The 20820-nt window shown below is 39.0% G+C and overlaps 2 protein-coding genes across 3 annotated transcripts in view; both read right to left on the reverse strand.

Annotated features, from left to right (window-relative positions):
- LOC105155055 (uncharacterized) overlaps nucleotides 1–20820 on the reverse strand; it is a 556628-nt gene that overhangs the window by 441899 nt on the left and 93909 nt on the right. The window lies entirely within an intron of this gene.
- LOC105153425 (matrix metalloproteinase-14-like) lies at nucleotides 9152–11358 on the reverse strand. Its single transcript, XM_087407889.1, has 2 exons — nucleotides 9446–11358; nucleotides 9152–9373 (listed from the first exon to the last, which is right to left on the reverse strand). The coding sequence occupies exon 1, from the start codon at nucleotides 11316–11318 to the stop codon at nucleotides 9738–9740; it is 1581 nt and encodes a 526-aa protein (XP_087264015.1). The 5' UTR covers nucleotides 11319–11358; the 3' UTR covers nucleotides 9152–9373; nucleotides 9446–9737.

Consider the following 20820-nt stretch of genomic DNA (forward strand, 5'->3'; position numbering starts at 1 on the left):
CCGTCATAGTAAGACCCGTTATCGAGAGAGGGAGTGTACACGAGTATTGGCGCGACGGTAGCGAGTGTGATGACGCTGAATCACTTCCATGCGAGACGAGAAGGCGTGCAAAAGTCCGCGATTGCTATTAAAGATAAAGCTATAAGTGAAAACTGTATCGAGTTAAACATTCACACACACACACACACACACACACACACACACACACACACACACACACAACATTTGGTCCTTCGAGCCGGATTTCACGTCTGGCATTACGTCCAGCATTCGAAAATTATTACCTTTGGATAACGCACCGCAATTCCAATCAAATCTCGAATCCAAAGAAACCAAAGAAACGATTTCAAAGATGGCTTCGTCGAGTACGAAACTATATCAAGGCGAGATTAACGAGACTACGAACGAGAGTGACGCAAACCAATGAAACAGGCATTGAGTTTGACGAGGAACAAGCAGAGGCAAGGCTGGAGAAATTAGAAGATACGTATAACGATTTCCATACAAAAGTAATTACTAGAAAAAGAGGGCGAATTCAACGAGGACGCACTAAAGCAAGAATGTTTCGAAGAAAGGTATTTTGAAGTAAAATCTATGTTAAAGCGATGCATGAAGCTATCGTCGGCGTCGGACGCTGTACCGCGAGAAACAGACACGGTTACTCGATTATTGCAACAGCAAACCAAGCAAACCAATGGAACAAATGCGTCGCGATGCTCAGCACGAAGGCGCGGACGCCATGACACCGCGTAGTAATAACGAGACGTTGTCGGCCATTCTCGCGCGACAAACCAACATACTTGACCGCGTGACAAACAATGCAGGCATGATTAGCACAGATATTAGAGTAAAGTTGCCTACCATCAAACTAGGTTTGATGGCAAAATCGAGGATTGGAAAGCTTTTTCTGACAGCTTTCGATCAATCATACATGTTAGACCGCAACTGTATGATGTCTCAAAAAGTTTCAATATTTAGTTTCATCAATCTCAGGGAACGCCGCTAAAATTATTGAATCAATCGAGCTAACGGGTCAAAATTATTCGACGGCTTGGGAATTACTGCTAAGTAGATATGATGATCCTAGATTGCTCAAGAAAGAAAATATTGAATGTTTGTTCACAATGCCCGTCGTAGCTAAAGAGTCAGCGAAGGTTCTTCGCGAATTAATTGATTATACTTCCAGGCACCTACGCATGTTAAAGATTCTAGGATTACCTACCGATCCTTAGGATGATCTGATCACGCACATAATGGAAGACAAGTTCGATGTGAAGACTCTTCGAGCATGGGAAGAGGAAACAAAGTCTAGCAAAACAGTGACATTAAATGACATGCTGGAATTTCTAAAAAATAGAAGCCTCATTTTAGAGCGTACCGAGTCACGATCGAATGACAGAGCTCTCAAGGAAAGGGAGCTGCGTAGCAAGGGCTCTCATGGACACTCTAAATCGCAAGCTGGAAAGTGCTGCAAATCTCAAAACAAGTTCTCTAACTTCTTTTCTGAATACGGGTAAGTATTTTCTCTACGATAGGTCACATCTTTTATTTGTTTATAAGAAATTTCTAGCTCTGTCGATTGCCGATCGCATCAAGGAAGTTAAGCGTCTAAAGTTATGCATAAATTACCTCAGAAACGACCATCAAGTAAAGGCATGCAAAAGGGGTTCCTGTTGAGAATGTAATGGGAGGCACAATATATTATGTCATCAACTATAGACTGACAAGGACTCAGAGCCACAGGACAACAATCATCAATTAGTTGCTAATGTAGCGGTTTATCACGCATATCACAAGATAAAAAGGCGACGAATTCTCATGGCCACTGCAAGGTTAGAAGCAACGCGATATAATGGCTCGCTAATTCCGATTTGCGTACTTCTTGATAGTGCCAGTGAAACAAATTTTGTCACTCAAGCTGCGTACAACAAACTAGGGCTGAAAAGAAATAGGTCTTTCGAAATTGTGATCGGTCTAAACGAGGTTGAAAACAAGATTCACAGTATTTGCCAAGTTCATGTAAAGTCGAGGTGCTCCAATTTCCAAGCCAATGTTCAATGTCTGATCGTGCCCAAAATTACCAAGAATTTGCCATGAATATAGATTGTGACAAGCTACAGATACCGAGAAATTGTATCTTTCGGATGTGCGTTAAAGTCCCATTTGGCCCGCTAGAATCCATCTGAGCCATGTTTTTTGCAATGTTGGATGCTCATTTAAAGCCTTGATTTGACTTATGCATACGAGATTCCAGAAAATCTCCGCTCCGATTATATTAGATGTAGTAAAAAGAAATCCATTATTTTTCCAATAGATGGCTTTAGTAATCTGTATCTCGTCTACGCGTGATACAGATTACTAAAGCCATCTATTGGAAAAATAATGGATTTCGTTTTACTACACTTAATATATTTATTTTTGATGAAACGTGAAAATTAGGATCAGCTAATAGAATATTTTGCGGTAATTTGAAGACCGACCGCGCCATGGTGAATACATGTCTGATACTCGATTCGTTACGATATAATCAATGGTGGCTGAATATGAACTTATCCTTGAGCTTAATTTTATTTGAACTGCTTGATGAGAGTGCGTTACAGTACCGTCAATGCCAGAAATAGAAATATTTATAGGACGTAAACTTAACCCCAATGAATTAAAGCAATCGCGTGAAATGAAGTTGGCTTGAGAATCAGAATCTAGTAATATTCGGCTTTAGCGAATTATTATCCTGAATTAAGATGGCAGTAGAGAGAAATACGTGATTGCTACTAGTTATATTTGAAGCGTGAGCGACCACAATATCCAAAGCATTTGTAATGGCTGACTCACGGATAGGGAATTCCTGTTGTTCGGCCTCATTAAGCTTAGGTTAATTAGGAGGCGTCGAAATATGCAACAATGTGTTGTGTTTGCGAGAGCAAGTTCTGCACGTTCCTGATGGACATTTACTCGCAACATGTGCTGTTGATCATAAGCAATTTAAACAGACCTTCCTCGAACGTAACTCCGATATCCTTTTGGGAATACATAGCTAGAAATTGTTATTTTACATTGATAAATAGAGTTTGTTCTCCTTGACAATAATAACATTTTACATTTACAGATGCGTTGCAAGAAGTCCTCTGCTTATTATTTGAATTGTGCCGTGAAGGCATATATTTTGTGAGGGAATTTGACGTCTTGGTAATAGATTCGAGAATCTGACAACATGGGTTGAGAAATTGCTTCAAAGTAAGGCAACTCGGAGCCTGAAAGGGAGAATTGCCATTCTCGCGCTGTGATTGTGTCAAGCTTAGAAGTGAGAATATAAACTAAGAGGTTATCTCAGACATCGGTAGGGCGTTTCAAAGCCTTTAATGCATGTATGTGATACGTAGCACCATCTGCGATTTGTCGCAGCTCTGAAACATTTTCTTTCGTCATAATTGGTAATTCAAGAATGTGCCTGAGATGACTTTTGGACGATGACTCGCTTGTTGTGGTATCTTTCTTTTAAAGGTTCCACGCAACATCATAGTTCTCATCAGAAATTTCGAGCTTATTACTTTGCTTTATTGACAAGCGCGGTTTTCAGATATTGTAATTTATGAATGTTACTAAGCGATTTATTCGCGTGTATAATGGCAAAAAATGTGTGGAATGAAAACTACTCTTTATGCTTTCCAGAAAACTTAGGAAGATCTAGCTTAGGCAATCTTATGTTGAGAAGCGATTCCGACGTTTCTGATATGTTGGACGGCGCTGGAGACGCCGTTAGGTTACGAAATTGTTACGCATTAGTTCTCGTATTCTAGCTGCCAGAGTATAAAAAGCTTCCTCAAATGCAATTCTATCATTACTCTCGTGTTCATCGTGTTCAATCTGTGTTTGAATGTTCTCGTACTCGAATCAATAGCGGTCTAATTAAATTTACGTTCTTCGAGTTCCGACACTATTGCAGGAGTCAAAGACGGAATATTGTCAAGACGTAATTTTTTATGCGCGTACATGCAATTTTAACGGTGGCTCGGTGTCTTTTGAGAACGGAAACGTTTACACTCATTTCGGATTTAGATTATAAATATATTTGAAGGAAGATAGGCGACAAATCTCTAATCGGCTCTAAGTTTTGATGGCTTTCTTTACCTATGTGTTACAAATATACTTATAATACATAATCAAAGAACGCAGCCCTGCGTCTCATCGTAAGAAGAGAATCGACGTCTCGATGAATGTCTACAGAAGGTTCATCGAGACAGTTTCTTGCGCAGGACTTCTCTTTGGTTGTTTGTCTAGTATAGCGAGAAGAAATATGGCTGCCGATACATTGGTAAAAGGAAAGTCATCTTAAGTACGTGGATGATATCAAGGCTTCGTTCGAGGTTTTGACGAATGATATGCTATGTAGCGTATTCGGCAGGCATGGAATAGTGGAATATCCGGCTCGAAGGATCAAACTTTGGTACATATTGCCCAAGCTTCTGGTTAATGCGATGATTTGTGACCTCTGCGAAGCTGGACTGCAGGCTCGATCGCCCTTCACGCGTTGCTTGCCATAATATCTCGGTGGTGACGTAATCAAGACACAGGTCTTTTAGTTTAATTAACATTTTTATTGATTTTAAGAAGCACTTGAAATTTGACACGATTCTATGATATCACCTTCCCGAATAGCTGTGTTTAATAACAGAGGAACGAAAATGTCGGGCGAGAGTGGTGCGACTGCACACGCTGAGAGGTAGATGCCTAATAATAATGGACGCGTTGCATGCAGTAACAAAGGACACGTTGTGCATACAAGTCGAGTATGGAGGGATGCAATTCAGGGACGCGGAGTCTAAAGCAAATAATTTTTTTGTAATCTTAACAAACAGTGATTGAAAACAATTGATAAACGCTGATTGGATATCCTGAGATAACGACTGTATGGAGAAGGGATCGGCATGAAATGTCGGTGACAATAAACAGATAAATAGAGTGAGGATAATGGGACAAAATTTGAAACAAAGAAAACGATGCAGATAATAATAAACAATAATGAATACACAAATAATGTGCAATGCAAAAAGTAGATTAAAATCGAAGCTTACAAATGCATTTCGCGTGACAAAGTCTTTCATCCAAAAATTGCATAAGATTTATAATGCGTCGAATGAATATTATTGTAAGGGAAAAATCTGTAAAATAAGAAGTGGAACTCATGACAATAGAAATAATTCAGGAGATAATAGTGGAGGATTTAAAATATCAGAGACTGAGAGCGGAAGAACAGCGGAAAGTACAATGAACAATAAAATTGATCTAATGTTATAAAGTTATAAAAGGAATACAGAATGAAGTACTGGGCAAAGACGTGATTAGAGAAATGATCAAAGAAACTAATATTGAGGAAGAAATGAATATGATAAAAGAGGAATTTTAGTATTGGAAAGAAGTAAAATTGGAGGATGTAGAAGTAGCAGTGAGAAAGGAAGTGCTGAGGATGAATGCTGAAATGGAAGATAGAAAAAAAGGTTACAGTGAAATTGCCAATAAGAATAAGGAAAAAAATGAGCCAATATTAATTGTAAAACCGAGAAAAGAGGAGGACAATAAAACTCTTCACTTTTCAAGTGAAAATAAGAAGAGTGAACTAAAAAATAAAATAGACATTGCAAAATTAGGAGTAAGAAAAACAAAAATGAAGAAAACTACAAGAGGAACCGTAATTGTAGGTTACAAAAATAAAAGTCAAACAGATAAATTAAAAAATAAAATAGTGAGAGATCTAGAAGAAAAATACGTAATACAAACACCGAAGTTAAAAAAATTAAATATAAGGATATATAATGTACAGAGGAAAGATGTTGAAAATGAAAACGAATTTTGGAAAAAGATAGAAGAACAAAACGAATTCAATAGAGATAGTATTAAAGGAAAAGTGGTGTATCATTAGGTAGATCAAATAATGATTTAAAAAAGGAAATGTTAAGTCGAGTTGTTCGCATCTCTCAAACTTTAATTGTTGCCGCAACGTTGATTGGTTCTCTCGCTGCGCTTACTTCATAAGCAGCTGTCATCGTGGAGATTTTGCAAAATTTTTACTTTGATAAATGTGACGATTGAGGTTGTGTATGTATTCAAATTAATATAGTGTAAAAGATATCTCTTTTCAAAGTGTTAAAGATTTCTCTTCAATATCGTATCAGATAAGTTTTACAATCTTTACTATTCTTTACGATTCTTTGTACTGTATTTTATTTTCAGATTTATTGGAAAGCCTGAAAAGAAAAGCCAAGGATTTAGAAGATAATAATTTGTACCAATTTATATATCTTTACTAGAATATTCTGAAAGTTACGTGTCGTCAATATCATTAAACTACAACCTGTACTAAAACCAAGTAATTTTATTAAGAGCCATATAGGAGTTAGCAAGCAATAATTATAATATATAAAATTCCGCGAATATTGTAGAAGAAACAATTCAATTACAGCCAGATAGAACGAGTCGCGTCCATGTTCACCATCTTAATATTGTGCTGCAAAGTTACAAAGCAGAGTGGGTGAAAGATGGTAAGTAAGCGCATAACTGTTGCAATCGTAATAATTTAAATCATCGTCAGTATTGTAAAAACATAGTAGTCGTTACAAATTAAAATTTGAAATTAAAACTCGGAAATCTGACTCGGCACATGTTGGTTTCAAAAGATAATTCAATATTTTTCAATATTATAATTAATAATTTGAGATATTTTATGATTCATTTTGGTACATATCAAATATCTTAAACTATTCATTTTTTAGTAACGACAAGAAAGAGATGACAGAAGCAAGACAAGACATTGGAAATAAGAAAGAGACGCGAGATGAGAGTGAGACAAAAAGAAAATGAAAGAGATAGAGACAACAGTGAGAATAAAAGGAGACCAGAGATGAAACGAAAGAGAGATGAGATGGTCAGAGAGACGAGATAAAAATCGAGAATGAAACTAAAAGAAGAAGAGGAACAAAACGAAATATGAGATAAGATGAAGAATAGAAATGGGAGACGAAACCAGAGAGATTAAAGATGAGAGATGTGACAGGAGAAAACAAAGATGGGAGACGAAAGACAGAATTTAGAATCTCTCTTCTAAACTCTGTCTTTCGTCTTCTATCTCAGACAAAAGGAGAGAGACAAAAAACGAGAGAAAGATAAGAAAAAAAGAAGAAAGATAGGAAAGAAAAATCGTGGTAAAATTTATATATTTTTTCATATAGATGTATATATCTTACACTTTTAGCGTAAAAGAAAGTTTTAGTGTAAAAGAAATAAGTTACGAGAGAGGGAGAGAGAGAGAGAGAGAGAGAGAGAGAGGGAGGGAAGGAGGGAGAGAGAGAGAGAGGGAGAAGGAGAGTTAAAACGTAGGTGATGTAGGTGGGAGAAAAATATTAATTTTTAAATTAAATTTCATCCTTTTTTATAAAGTGGAGAGTAAAAATAAACTATGTAAAAAGTTTTGTTGAAAAGAATAGAATTTAAAGTTTCTCTAATTATTGTGCATATAAAAGTTTACTTATCAAAAAATTAACAATTTGTAATCTTTTATGATCCATTTTGGTATAAAATATCAGTAGCATATCTATGTATATTCTAAGCCATGGGGCAAGCCGCGGGGTGAGGGGCCGGGGGGAAAACTGGGCGAGAGGGGTATTGTGGTGCGGGGGGGCAGCCAATGAGCGAGCTGCTATGGCCTCCCACCACCTCTCGCGGTTTTCCTCCCCGGCCCCCGTCCCCACGGGCGCATGTGTGTGTGAGCTGGTGACGTCACGGCGTGACGCGTCGCGACGACGATGATCCGGCGAGCTTGAGAGTGGGCGAGCGACTGAGGGGATTCGCGCGTTTTTCTTCCCGCGTGCGTGCCGTCGCTCTCACTCGCACCAACGGGTTTCTCACTCGCTGTAAATATATAATATAATAATGTAGTCTTATCTCCTTTAAAGATACGGTCCTCCATTTTTACCGTCGCTCTCGCTCGCACCAACGTTACGTTTCGTTTGTCGCTCTCGCTCGCACCAACGTTGTCGTTGCGTTGTTAGTTTAATAAACAAAAAAAAGTAATAAAAAAAAGGATAGCGAAATCCGTCACGCAGTTTTTTACATATGTTTCTTCCCCTGTCGCTCTCGCTCGTACCAACTCGCGTTTCTCACTCACTGTAAATATAATATAATAATATAATCTTACCTCCTTTAAGATACGGATTGTAGTTCTCGCTCCCATCAAGTTGCTCTCGCTCGCACCAACGTTTAAATTTTTTCACCGCATCCTTAAAAAGCGTGTTCGTTAAAATCACTAATGTAACCAGAATCGTTGGAATTTTCATCCACGTTAAAATCAATTTCCTCGAACATTTCGTCTATAATATTTTCGAATTGTTCCGCGTTCACGTTTCTAATAATTGACTACGGCGTCAATGTTCGCACGGTCCGCCATACTTTTTTTATCAATTTCGACCAAATTACGAATGAAGAAACATAAGCTTACACGTTTTTTTCATTACTAACGTTCGTTTAGTGCGAGTAATTATATATATATATCGTACGAGTCCACATCCGTTTCCGTCTTCCTATTTGCTATTTTTTTCTATTAAGTTTGCGTTAGCGCGAGTTTCTTTTTTCTCTGATAAAATTGTATATAAAATAGATAGGGATACATAGGTAGATTAGAGGAAAAATGAGACGACGCGATTACAGTGTTTGAAATTAAATATATATTAAGTACAGTACAAAATAATTTCATATATTGTAAAAACGTATAGGTTCATCGCTAGCATTAATTGATATATACAATTAACGTTCTCCGAAAATCAAAGCGATCAACTCGCAATCGAGTATGTCGTTGCGGTCGAAGGAATAGTTATCGTACATCGTTTTTAGCACGTTCGCAGATTTCGTGACAGTGGACGCGATAGCAAGAAGTCGTGAAAATTTTTTATCGACGTTATCGGTCATTGCGGTTAGAGAGGAAATGAGACGATTCACACAGTGTTCGAGATTAAATATATTAAGTACAGTACTTTTCGACATGGATAGACGAGCTGTACTTGTTTCTAGACGCAGTATTGGTAGATTATTAATTCGTCCGAAGCATAACGTTAGATTTCCAACGTACATTGGTGACGGCGCACGTATTCCTTTATTATTTTCGTCGTACTGCAAAAGGGACAAAATGACGTGTTTTTGTTCGAGAAGCTCTTTCCAGATGTCCGGTGAAATCGGAATCTCTTTACCGTGACAATCTCCCAAAATGATAGTCACGCAAGAAGGGAGTGTGACATTGATACCAATGTTCAAGTATTTATAGCCAGTTGCAGTTAACGGATATCTTCTCTCGAGAATGCGTACGGTAGGATGATGTGCGATTTGATGTCTGTAATTATGGAAAAAAGAAATTGGCAGATGGAAAAGAGAGAGAGACGCAAAAGGGAAAAAGAATATCTACCTATTTGATATATTATCTTTATCTGGATTCACATCAGTTGATTCGTCGACTATTTTTTTCTTCTTCGTGCTTTGTTCATCGCGATCGTCCTGTTCCATAAGATAATTTATAATATCCGCGTTGTTGAACATTCTCACGATCGAGAAAAAAAAGCTTGGAAAGTGCGTACGAACGATGTTGTCGGAATGATCGTTCTTTTCGTACTGATCGTTTAAAATTATTATAGTATATATTATATGTGCCCTTTCCTCTTCCTCCTCCTTCTTCGTCTTATTTCCCGGTGTATGTTTTGTTAATATGTATTACTCGATTGAAATAATCGATCCAAGATATCCTGCATTTGTTGTAATAACCCGTTTCGCAAACATTCAACGTTGAGTATGTTTATATTAAATTTACTAACTTCTGTTACGGTTTTCGTGAACTCGTTAAATGTGTAAAATTGTTGTTGTTTGGCAAAGTACAGATTACCATTTATATATCGGAAGGCCAAGGTCGGAGCTGGTGGTATTCCTGGGAATACCGCTTGTAACTGTTGAAACGAGCGAACAGTCATACTACATTCGTCTATCTGCGCCACGTCATTACCATTGAAAATCGCGTAGGTTTGTCCTCTGTTAGTATTTACTACGGTATCGATGAAAGTGTTCGGGGGAAATCCTAGACTCGAGATACGTTTTGGCCAACCTTCTTTCAATTTGAAACTGGGGTACTCGATCATATAGACAATATTATTTATAAACAGTACTAGTTCACCCGAAGGTCTTTGATACGCGGCTGATAAGGAGAAATTCTTCGGAAGGAAATCCATGTAGCTGTTTAGTATGTATGGTCCGTCGTATTTTGTATCGTCTATATTTATCGACCATACATAACGTTGGTACGTGACGAATATTCGATGATGCAATACCAATATCGTATCTACATATTGTAAACTACAGAGATCTATGTTGTCGGGTTTATTTGTTGTAATTTCGGTACTTGGTGGTGTTGTTGTTGACATTGGTGATGGTTGTGTAGTTGTCGGTTTTGAATTTTTATCTCCATAGAGTTGTTGAATGGCTAAAATGTCCTCTATGTTGAGTCTAACGATTTTATCCTTATTCTTAGCAGTGACATATGCGAACATTATGGAATCTTCATGTGAACTGTGTGTTAATCCTAATGCGTGTCCAATTTCATGCGTTAATGTATTAAGCAGATAATCCTTGTTACTAGCAGATTTTTCGGTTAGATATATATGCCATGGTTCTGCAGCATCCACGTGTATTTCAGCGGTGTAATTAACAACATTTGAAGGATAGAACGCGTGAGCGAGTACTCCACCAGGTCCATCGAACGAGGAGGAGCAAATTTCCTCGTTGCGTTTACGATTAGCGTACGTGTGTGTGCCACTACGATAAGATATTAAGATGTCGGGATTTAACGTTTTGCGTTGAAACGTTAAAGACGAATTCGCTGCCCATAGCGAGAACGCGAATGCGGTAGTTGTCAAGATGTGCACATCCGCCAAATGAAAGTTCCACGTGAGATGTGTTTTTGCCCATTTCCTCCTACCTGTATTATGTTCGTGATGCAAAATGTCCGGGAGACCACACCGTGGTTTACGTATTTGATACAACGTATAGTTATTTAATGTACCATCACCCGGTATTTGATAATATTCTTGAAATAATGAAATCGCCTGTTTAAGTTCTTCCTCTTCAAATGATAATTGTGTGTTGTTTTCACTCTTACGCAAGTAGCCGTACTTTTGTAGATATAGAATTGTTTCAGTATCTATGCCTTGACGATTTGTCGCTATCGTTGACGCTGTTCTCGTAGTAAGTGTAACGAAGACGACGACGACGACGATGACGAACGCGGGGGACATCGCGATGTGGCACAAGTATACGACACGCAGTAGGAAAATAAAAAAAATCGATGTGTACTCGAACACTTTGTCAGCGGTAATGAATCGCGTTCCGTAATTTTTTTATATATACGACACGACGAAATGCTTCGTCAATAATAATGAATCGCGTCTCGTACTCTTTCATGTGTTTGTTTTTACATACGTTTTGTTTTATAATACGACAGCATGTGACTTTTTGATGAAGAAGGAAAACGCTTGAAAAAAATATTATACGATTTTGCGAATAACATTAGTCAATGGATTATACTCTATCACCCTGTCATGAATAATGAGACAATAAGCTGTGGTGTTCAATGGAATATTTTCCTTACACTCGAATTCAATACGAATATCCACAGTAGCGCTTTTTATTGATTCGTTTTGACGAGAACAATCGATCACTACGAATGGGCCGTGTAAAAGAAATTCCCCGATAGATAACATGGCGTCGCGATTGTCGTTACCGTAGTATGTTTTTTGAAATTTTACATACATATCGTAGAGTACAGCATATTTTTTGCGGTCGAAATCTAAATTCATATCGTCGTAAGGATAAAAATCAGAATTTAAAAAAAGTTTCACATTAGTGAGATTACACACGTCGAATTGCGAAACATTTTGCGACGGTTCGTTTTCTTTCCCGGTTTGAAGCGCAAAAATTACGTATCGCGGTTTTTCCAATTGCGATGTTGTTTTAACAGCCCACGAATGCTTCGTTGTACTTTGAAGCAAAGGAAATTCGTACAGGTCCCACGACCGGAAACACATGCTGAGATATCGTCCACCTTCCAACGTTCGTAAAAGTGATAATTTATTGACATCGTTTAACACTATATGTGGCATTTTCCATTGTATCTTCGATAGCGTGATTTTAGGTTCCGCCGATGCCTGCGCCACGACGCAATTGTTATCGTTACGCGCACGTATCAGGATAAGTTCGTGTCGTGCGTTTATCACTATGCGTTTGTAATCCTCGCAAAATCCTAGGAGTGTATTGAGCGGTACGCAAAAGTTGAAATCATCGGTCACCGATGTTCGAAAGAAGTGCATTGTGACGTCCCATCCTGCATTTTCTAACGTTATACTCTTGCTGGTGGTTAACGATACGAAATTTTTTATCGTACTGGTAACACCAACGTTTCTACATCTATCGATTTCCACACCGTCTATCTCGTATCGAATCTCATCGAACATGAATGCGACGCAATTGTTCGATAGTTTTGGTTGTTCGGATTTGTCTCCAGGTGGTTTCTTCGCTGAAAATTTTCCCTCGACGTATAGAAAACTCTCACACGGTAACGTGTGGTACAGATCTTGGTGTTGTATAGGTATTCGTATTTCATCGCTGTATCCGAACGTGGTGTTAGCGTATGGGTTGTAAGTGTGAGTCTCGATCTTAACGATACGGTCGTCGAAGATGGGTTCACTTCCTATATGTAGAATATCGCGACTCATTTCTCACGACGAATCCCAGAGATCGTAGAAATGCGACGTTCGCAGCGTTCAATCTGTCCTCCGTTCCTTTCCGCTTTCCTTCAACGTATCGATCGGTGAGCAATGATAATTGCGACGTCTGCGGTACGATTGTCGCCGTAGATGTATTCTTACAATCGTGCGACTCGTTCAGAACGAGCATCTTTTGTTCGTGAGCATATTTTTATCGTTTACGTCGTATATGAAGTCGAATCGATATCGCCTCTCCACGAAGGTTTATCAACTGTCCGTTTTGATCCGCTATACGTATCGTTATATCGGTAACGTTTCTCGCGACGACTGGGAGATAAATGACGTGTGTAGGAGTATCAGACAATTTATATCCAGGTGGAACGTTCATCGCGAATTCGTGTATCGTATGCGCTGGTTTATCGTTGTTGTACCCGAAGTAATGTTGCATTCTACACGAATTACAGTTACATTCATAATGTTTACAGGTTTGTCAGACGCGTACCACTTGTTCGGTTGTATTACGCGAGAGTTCGAATAACCTAATGGCGAACCGATGTTATTCGGTTTCGTAAAATTTATCCGGTACGCACATTTGATCTCGCTTCTCATAGTATTCTCATTGGCTCGAAGATTCAGTATCTCTTCTGTATGAATACTATCGTTGCCATCGTTGTCGTCGAATATGTACGCGTAGTCGTTATCATTATCTTTGTTGTCAGACGTTCGTCGTAGTATGTGACGAATAGCAGCTCTCAGATACTCGTTTATAGCACTCAATTCGTACGATCCTTCGGGAATCGTGATTATTTTGTCGTCGGTATCGAAGTAGAAGTTATTATTCGTGGAAGTAACATTCGGTATCGCGTTGTACGTTTCGAAATTCGTAAGACCCAATTCGTATTCGCCATTACTTAAAATCCAACGCAGGAAAGTAATTCGCCGTGAGAATACTGGTTGTTCCAGTTAACGTGAGAGTCCACGACATGACGTAATCGAAGATAAACGCTCAACTGAGACGACTCGCACACGACACATTATTAGATATATCTTTTCCTCCAATCTATTTCTCGAAGAAATCGTAGACACAACTGACCACAAATACTCTGATCAAACGTTTGATAAGAGCGACGATTATACATTACGTTGCTTCCGAGATAGTGTTCGAGTTCCCTCGATGGTCTAAGATTGCTAAAACCATCGAAGTAAACTGCATTATTTCCCTTTTTCGCATAAGCAACCCAGTGTGTTCCAGCATTTTCCGAATTATCGAGATTTACGATACCGCTTTCATTACGATGTGGTTTCGTCGGTAACGCGTCACGCATAAACACACCTCTGAAGAATGGTAAACGCAAACGATACGCCGCACGACTCAACTGTTCGTTCGTTGTGATACCGGAGAGCGGTATTTTAAGAGACTCTAATGTTTCCTTCCACGATGTTTTTTTTTTTATCTCTTGCCTTTCTTTTTCTTACATTACCACCACGTTTGTAGGGCGCTAGATACAGTCCGCGACCTTCCGTCTGACGTCGAGCGGCTTTGCGATCGCTTACAGCTCTCGCTACGCTCGCCGCTCCACCGATCAAAGATCCGAGTGCACCCAACATTGGTAAAATCGGTAGGAAACCTCCGTGTTTCGTTATCGGAAGTAGTCTCTTCCTTTTCGTTTTTTTTCCTTCTTTTCATACCCATTCCTAATTTCGTTTTTGCTTTCATGGCTGCCCATACAGCGGTCGCGGCAGCTTTCTCACCAAACGTCGAATCACTCGCTCTTATACGTTCGCGTGCTTTTTCGGCGAGAACTCGATCGGCAATGTGACGATCGGCGAGATCGTTACTTCGCGAATAGGAAAACATTTTTTGCGATATCGTGTTCGCGACACGCCGCGTCTAATCGATTTATACCTCGATCACCACGCGCTAGTCTTTTCGCGAGACGAGTACCGGGCCCACAAAATTGATAACCAGGTATATGTACTTCAAACGGAAGCGCGTTTATCGCCTTGTCAAATAAACCTGCTCCATACGCAGGAATCATTCCCTCGTCCTTCACGCTATCTTATTTCATACGACATATGTCACAATTTTTGATAAGTGGTGGCGGATCGTCTATGTGTGTTCGTTGCCACGGACGATTGTAATGCTCTGTACACGGACGATAGCGTTGCACTTCAGGATCCGTTTTTAAATGTTCAGGTAATCGATCCAACAGTAACTCCACGTAATTTTCAAATTCCTGTAGAAGAACAATCTTCGGTACGTATTGCAATTGTTCGGCGGTAAAATCGAGAATCCGACGTTTATCCGTAGTTAGTAAGAAAAACATTTTTTGCGATAACAACAACGACGACGATTGCTCTTTACAGTAAAACTGTGCGGATCGAGTGCCTGCTCGGGGATATAAATAGTGCTGGAAAAAACTCGCTCGCGTTACATCGCGCACGCGCGTTACACAAGTAAATGTGATTTGTACGGCAATCACGGTCGATAGGAGTCTCGACCGCAAGACGCGATTCACGTCCGATGAAACGGTTGGAGAAATTCGTAGACACGGCCCTTTACTACCGAATACAATTCGTTGCATCATTTGCGGACCATCTAATTGTGGTAAAACAAACGCTTTGATAAGTTTAATAGAAAGTCCACATGGTGTACGTTTCGAAAACGTATACGTGTATTCGAAATCTCTCTTTCAACCGAAATATCGATATTTGGAAGAATTACTCGAATCGATAAATGGTATCGGTTACCACGCTTTTTCCAACAATCGCGACGTCATACCACCGAAGGAGGCACTTCCCAATTCAATATTTGTATTCGATGATGTGGCTTGCGATAATCAGAAAAACTATTAAGAATTTTTTAGGGGGCGCAACAAAATTGTTTTTTTTTTATCTCTGTCGTTTTTCAAAAGCCGAAACATTGATCGCGTAATGAAAAATTTTTTTTACTTTTTAAAAAAAGGGGAACCCAAATTTTAAAAAAAAATTAAAAAGATACTTTTAAAAAACCCATTTTTGGGATAAAAATTTTTTTACTTTGGGCCCAAATTTTTTTTGGCAACAAATACGGGTTTTTGGTAATAGACAAAGATAGCGCGTTACCCCCCAAAGGGGAAAAAAAGAAGGGGGGTTTAAATTTTTTTGTGTAGGGGGAAAAACTTTTTAGTTTTTTTTTTTTAAAAAAAAAAATGGCAGTACCTTTTTTACTTTAAAAGAAAAAATTTTGGCGAACAAAAATATCTCTGAAGGGGGAAAAAAAAAAAAAAAAGCAAAACTGTTTTGCGAAGACTCGCTTTTTAAATTGTAAGAAACACGAGCATTGAGGGGCTGGCATAATGGAAAGAGTCTTTTTTGGGGAAAAAAATTAAAAACCTTTGCGAACCGTTTAAACAATTGCGGGAAAAAACCGGAAAAGTGGGGGTTTTAAAAATTTTTTAATTAATTTTTGGGGGGGAAACCAAAAAAAAAACGGGATACACGATGATGAGGATAAAAAAACAACGACGCCCCCCCAGGGACATAAAAGATGAGGGGTTTTCCAAAAAAATACCCCCCAAAAAAGTTTTTCCCGGAAAAAAAAAAAAAAATAAAAAGAAACGATCAAACTTTTTTTGATTCACCCCAAAATTTAAATTTACACCAATGAATCACCCCAAAAAAAAACCCAAAAAAAACCCGGGAACTCCTTTTAAAATTGGGGACGAAAAAATTTTTTTTAAAACCCCTGATGACCCCCTTTGGCGCTCGAACGCCCCGCCCGACAGGTTTTTAAAAAACACCTCAAGGTTTTTTGGGGAAAATTTAAAAATCAATTAGGCCCCTTAGGACAAATCCCCTAAATACCCCTTTTAAAATGGGTTTTTAAAAAACAAAAAACGATTTTTTCTAGGGGGGGTTTTTTTTTTGTAAAAAAGGTCGTGTTGGGGAGAAAAAAAAAGGGTGTAGATACGGACGATACATCCCCCTAGACGGGGGGAGGTCCCAAAGGGACCCAGTTTTTAAAAGCTGATTTTCCAGAAAAATTTCCCAAAAAAGATGCAAACAAAAAGGGAAAGGGGAAAAAAACATACAAACAAAAAATTTTTTGGGGGCGAATCTCACGGGGGCGTGAAAAAAGAAGCCAAATCCCTATTAAGGGGTAAAAAAGGAAAACAAATATAAAAACATTATCGCTCCCTTTAGAAAATAAAAACGAAGCCCGGGGGGCCCAGTTTTTGGGTTTGGGGATAAAGACAAAAAAAAAACCGGGGACAAAATGACCAAAACGAAATAGTTTACTTTTTTTTTGGACGACCCCAAAATTTGGGGGATTTCTTTTATTCGAGTTTTCCCCAAAAAGGGGGGAAAAAATTTTCTCCGAAAAGGGAAAAAATTTTTTCCAAAAAATCGAAAAAATTCGCGAACGGGGGTTAATTTTTAAAAAAAATGCTATGACGAAAATCGGGGGCAGTGATCAAATTCGCGTAAAAATCGAGGGGGTGTCTGTAAAAAATTTTTATGTTTTATGAGGGGAGCAAGCGAAAAAAAAACGATGTCGATAGAAAACTTTTTTAAATTACGTGACGCCATTTTGGGGGTTGGGGGGGGAAAAAGGATCAACGACGGGGAAGGAGGAAAAAAAGAACCGTTTCCGGGCCGGAATTTGACCCGATTTGGGGAAACAAAAAATACGTCGACCCCCCAATTGAGATAAGCGAAACGGATCGAGAAATCATTTAGAACGATAAGGGGAATTTTTGGGGAAAAACCTAGCGATGTGGAAAAAGGTTTTTAGGAAAAAAAAGGGGGAAAAAAAAGTTTAGAAATGGGGGGGGCGAGATTTTTCTTTGGGGAAAAAAGATATAACGATACGAAAAAAAAAATTAATGACCAAAGAGACATTGGGGAAAAAATTAAAACGAATGGAGAGAATTGATCGTGCGCGCCTTTTTAAAAAGAGAAAGATATCTCAACGATGTGGAAAAAGTACGAAAAAAAGGGGGGAGGAGGTCTCGAAAGTGTAAAAGCGTATCGTGAGAAAGGCTAACAAAAAAAGCCCCGGGGGGAACTGTTACATCAAAAAATAAAAAAACGGGGACAAAAGATTTTAAAGCCTTTAAAAAATTCAAAGAGGGGTAAAATTTTTTGCGTCCCCAAAAAAAAAAATAAACGTGAAGGGAAAAGGGGAAAAATTTTTTTGGGGGAAAACGGGGGGAAAAGACAGGGAAGTACATCGTGCACGCGTTTTTGGGAAACCCCCAAAAATAGTCGAAAAAATTTTTTAAAAAATACGAGACAACGTGGGGGAAAAATTTTTAAAGGTTTTTAAAAGGGGCCCCCCGACAAGAGTGGGGTTTTTGAAAAATTTTTTCGAGGTGTAACTGACGGGGTAAAAAATGAAAAAATATAAAAAAAAGACGTTTTTTGAAAAAAGGATACCCCCGGGTTTTTTTTAAAAAATCTATGAGAGTCGCGTCCCCCAAAAAAAATTTTAAAAAATCTGCGCAACAACGAATGGCCCCAAGGGTCCCTGGAGATTATTTAAAAACGATAGGGAAAGAGATACGATCGTACTCGCACTTCAGAAAATGTCTGATGAGAGTCAGCGTCTAAATCAAAATGTAACGGATCTGCGTCAACAAGCGAATGACACGAAGGATACGCTAGTGAGAATATTTAAAAACGACAGGGAGAGAGATGCGATCGTACTCGCGCTTCAGAAAGTGTCTGATGAGAGCGTCTAAATCGAAATGTAACGGATCTGCGTCAACTAGCGAATGACACGAAGGAGACACTAGAGAGAGAGCGTTTAAAAACGACAAAGAAGGAGATACGATCGTACTCGCGCTTCAGAAAGTGTCTAACGATATACAGATACTGCATCGCGGTGTAGGTGATTTGCGTCGAATATGTCAAAGAAAGTGCGTAATGAGAACGAGATTCGGCATCTGAATCGAGGGTACCTGTTTTAAAAGATACGCGCGAGGCTCGTTTCTTGTCACAATAAAAGAGAGAGAGAAAAATAGATGAGTGTCGAGAAACAAAAACTCGTGAAAGAACTCCACGCGCCCGCGCGAAGAAATTTTCCACGTCGTCGCGTCGTAGTGCACGACCGCGATGATTTGTGGCAAGCCGACGTAGTCGAGATGCGTCCCTACGCGCGATTCAATAAAGGTTATAATTACATTTTAACCGTTATCGATGTTTTGAGTAAATACGCATGGGCTCTACCGCTCAAGAGCAAGAACGGAAGCGACGTAGCCGCAGCGTTATCTAAAATATTTCGCGAGGACGAACGATACCCACGAAACCTGCAGACAGATCAAGGAAAGGAATTTTACAACACTACCGTGCAAAAAAAAATTGTGAAAAGATACAACATAAATCATTATTCGACGTATTCGGTGATGAAAGCGTCGATAGTGGAACGATTCAACCGTACACTCAAGAATAACATGTGGAAAACATTCACGTTAAACGGCTCGTACAAATGGATCGACGAGCTACCGCGTCTATTGTCAGATTATAATCATCGTAAACATCGAACTATTGGGATACGACCGATAGACGTAATCCCCATCGTTGCAAAACGACTCTTGTCGACGATATACAGTCATGTAAAAATTGCCGCTCCAACGAGATTCAAGGTAGGCGATCCAGTACGTATTAGTAAATTCAAGACAATTTTCGAATTTTTATACACCCAATTGGTCCACCGAGATTTTTCACATCATTAAAACACAACGTACGAATCCCGCAACGTATCTATTGAAAGATTATCAAGGAAAGCCGATAGCTGGTGGATTCTACGAACACGAATTGCAGCGAGTCTCTAATCCGGACGTTTATCTCGTGGAAAAAATACTACGCAAACGAGGAAACAAGGTGTACGTTAAATGGTTAGGAATGGACAATTCACATAATTCTTGGATAGATAAAACGAATGTATTGTAATTTTTTCTTTTTTTATTTATTACAATAAAAAAAACTAAAAAAAACTACAGAGGTATTTTATAATGTCCCCAAGGTAGAGTAGCGACCGATTCGGGTACGACGTACCGCTTGTCATCGTACGGACTAAGAGCGAGCTTCAATTCAGACACTGTGTAAACTTCGTGCAACGTCGATCGTATGCACGACTGACGTCTCGACTGTACCGTCGCATCGTTCAAACATCGCACATAATCGTCGAAAGTGATCGTTTTCGCGACTACCTTTTTCTTGATACCCTTTATTCTCTTTGTATCACTTTTTCCGATCACTCTCAATGCGTACATCTTCGCTCTGAGTCCTATGAATTCTGTCATGATCGCACCATTATTTTCATCTTTCATCAAACCGGGTATTTTATTGTTAGCTCGTGGCACATCATACGCATTTCTCTCAGGATAATCACTCGTGTCGAATCTCGCGATATCACGCTTAATGTTCTCGTACACATTCTTACATTCTAAAAGATAAATTAAGCTGTCCGTATCCGTGTACATAATCTTACATCTATCGCGATACAATGGTATCATGTATTCATAGTGAAATTCATACATACGCAACTTAGATATCTCGAGAATTCACATACCTACGTATATCGGTTTATTTAATTTCACTCCGAGTTTGCGCAATTCAACAGCGATCAGATTTTCAGAAAAAAACACTTCTACTGTGAAAATTCGGTTTCGCTATCATCGCTTCTGCACCGTGTCTCCCATCCCAACGCGTTATAAGCCGAACGTCAACATGATCGCGTACGTTCTCCATCGTTTTTCCAAATACCGCATTATTCATTAATTTGTAAAGATTTTTCTCGAAATCGTTATTCGCGAGTATTCTAAATCTCGTATTAAGTTCAATATATCCGCGAAGCCATGGGAATTGTGCGAATTGTAATATTCGATGAATTTTTTTTACTTGTAATCCATGCTGAATACATTGTTGTAAATTGCGATAGTGCACGATATAGCGCTCCTTATCGTAAAGAGTGGCCAATAGTTTGTCATTCCGTTTTCCGGGAGGTCGTTCGCGATTGGGGCAGAATGGAAGGTCTGCATGAGCGTCG

The sequence above is a fragment of the Acromyrmex echinatior genome, chromosome 7 (genome assembly GCF_024713525.1).
Source record: "Acromyrmex echinatior isolate Ae372 chromosome 7, ASM2471352v2, whole genome shotgun sequence".
Lineage (NCBI taxonomy): Eukaryota > Metazoa > Arthropoda > Insecta > Hymenoptera > Formicidae > Acromyrmex > Acromyrmex echinatior.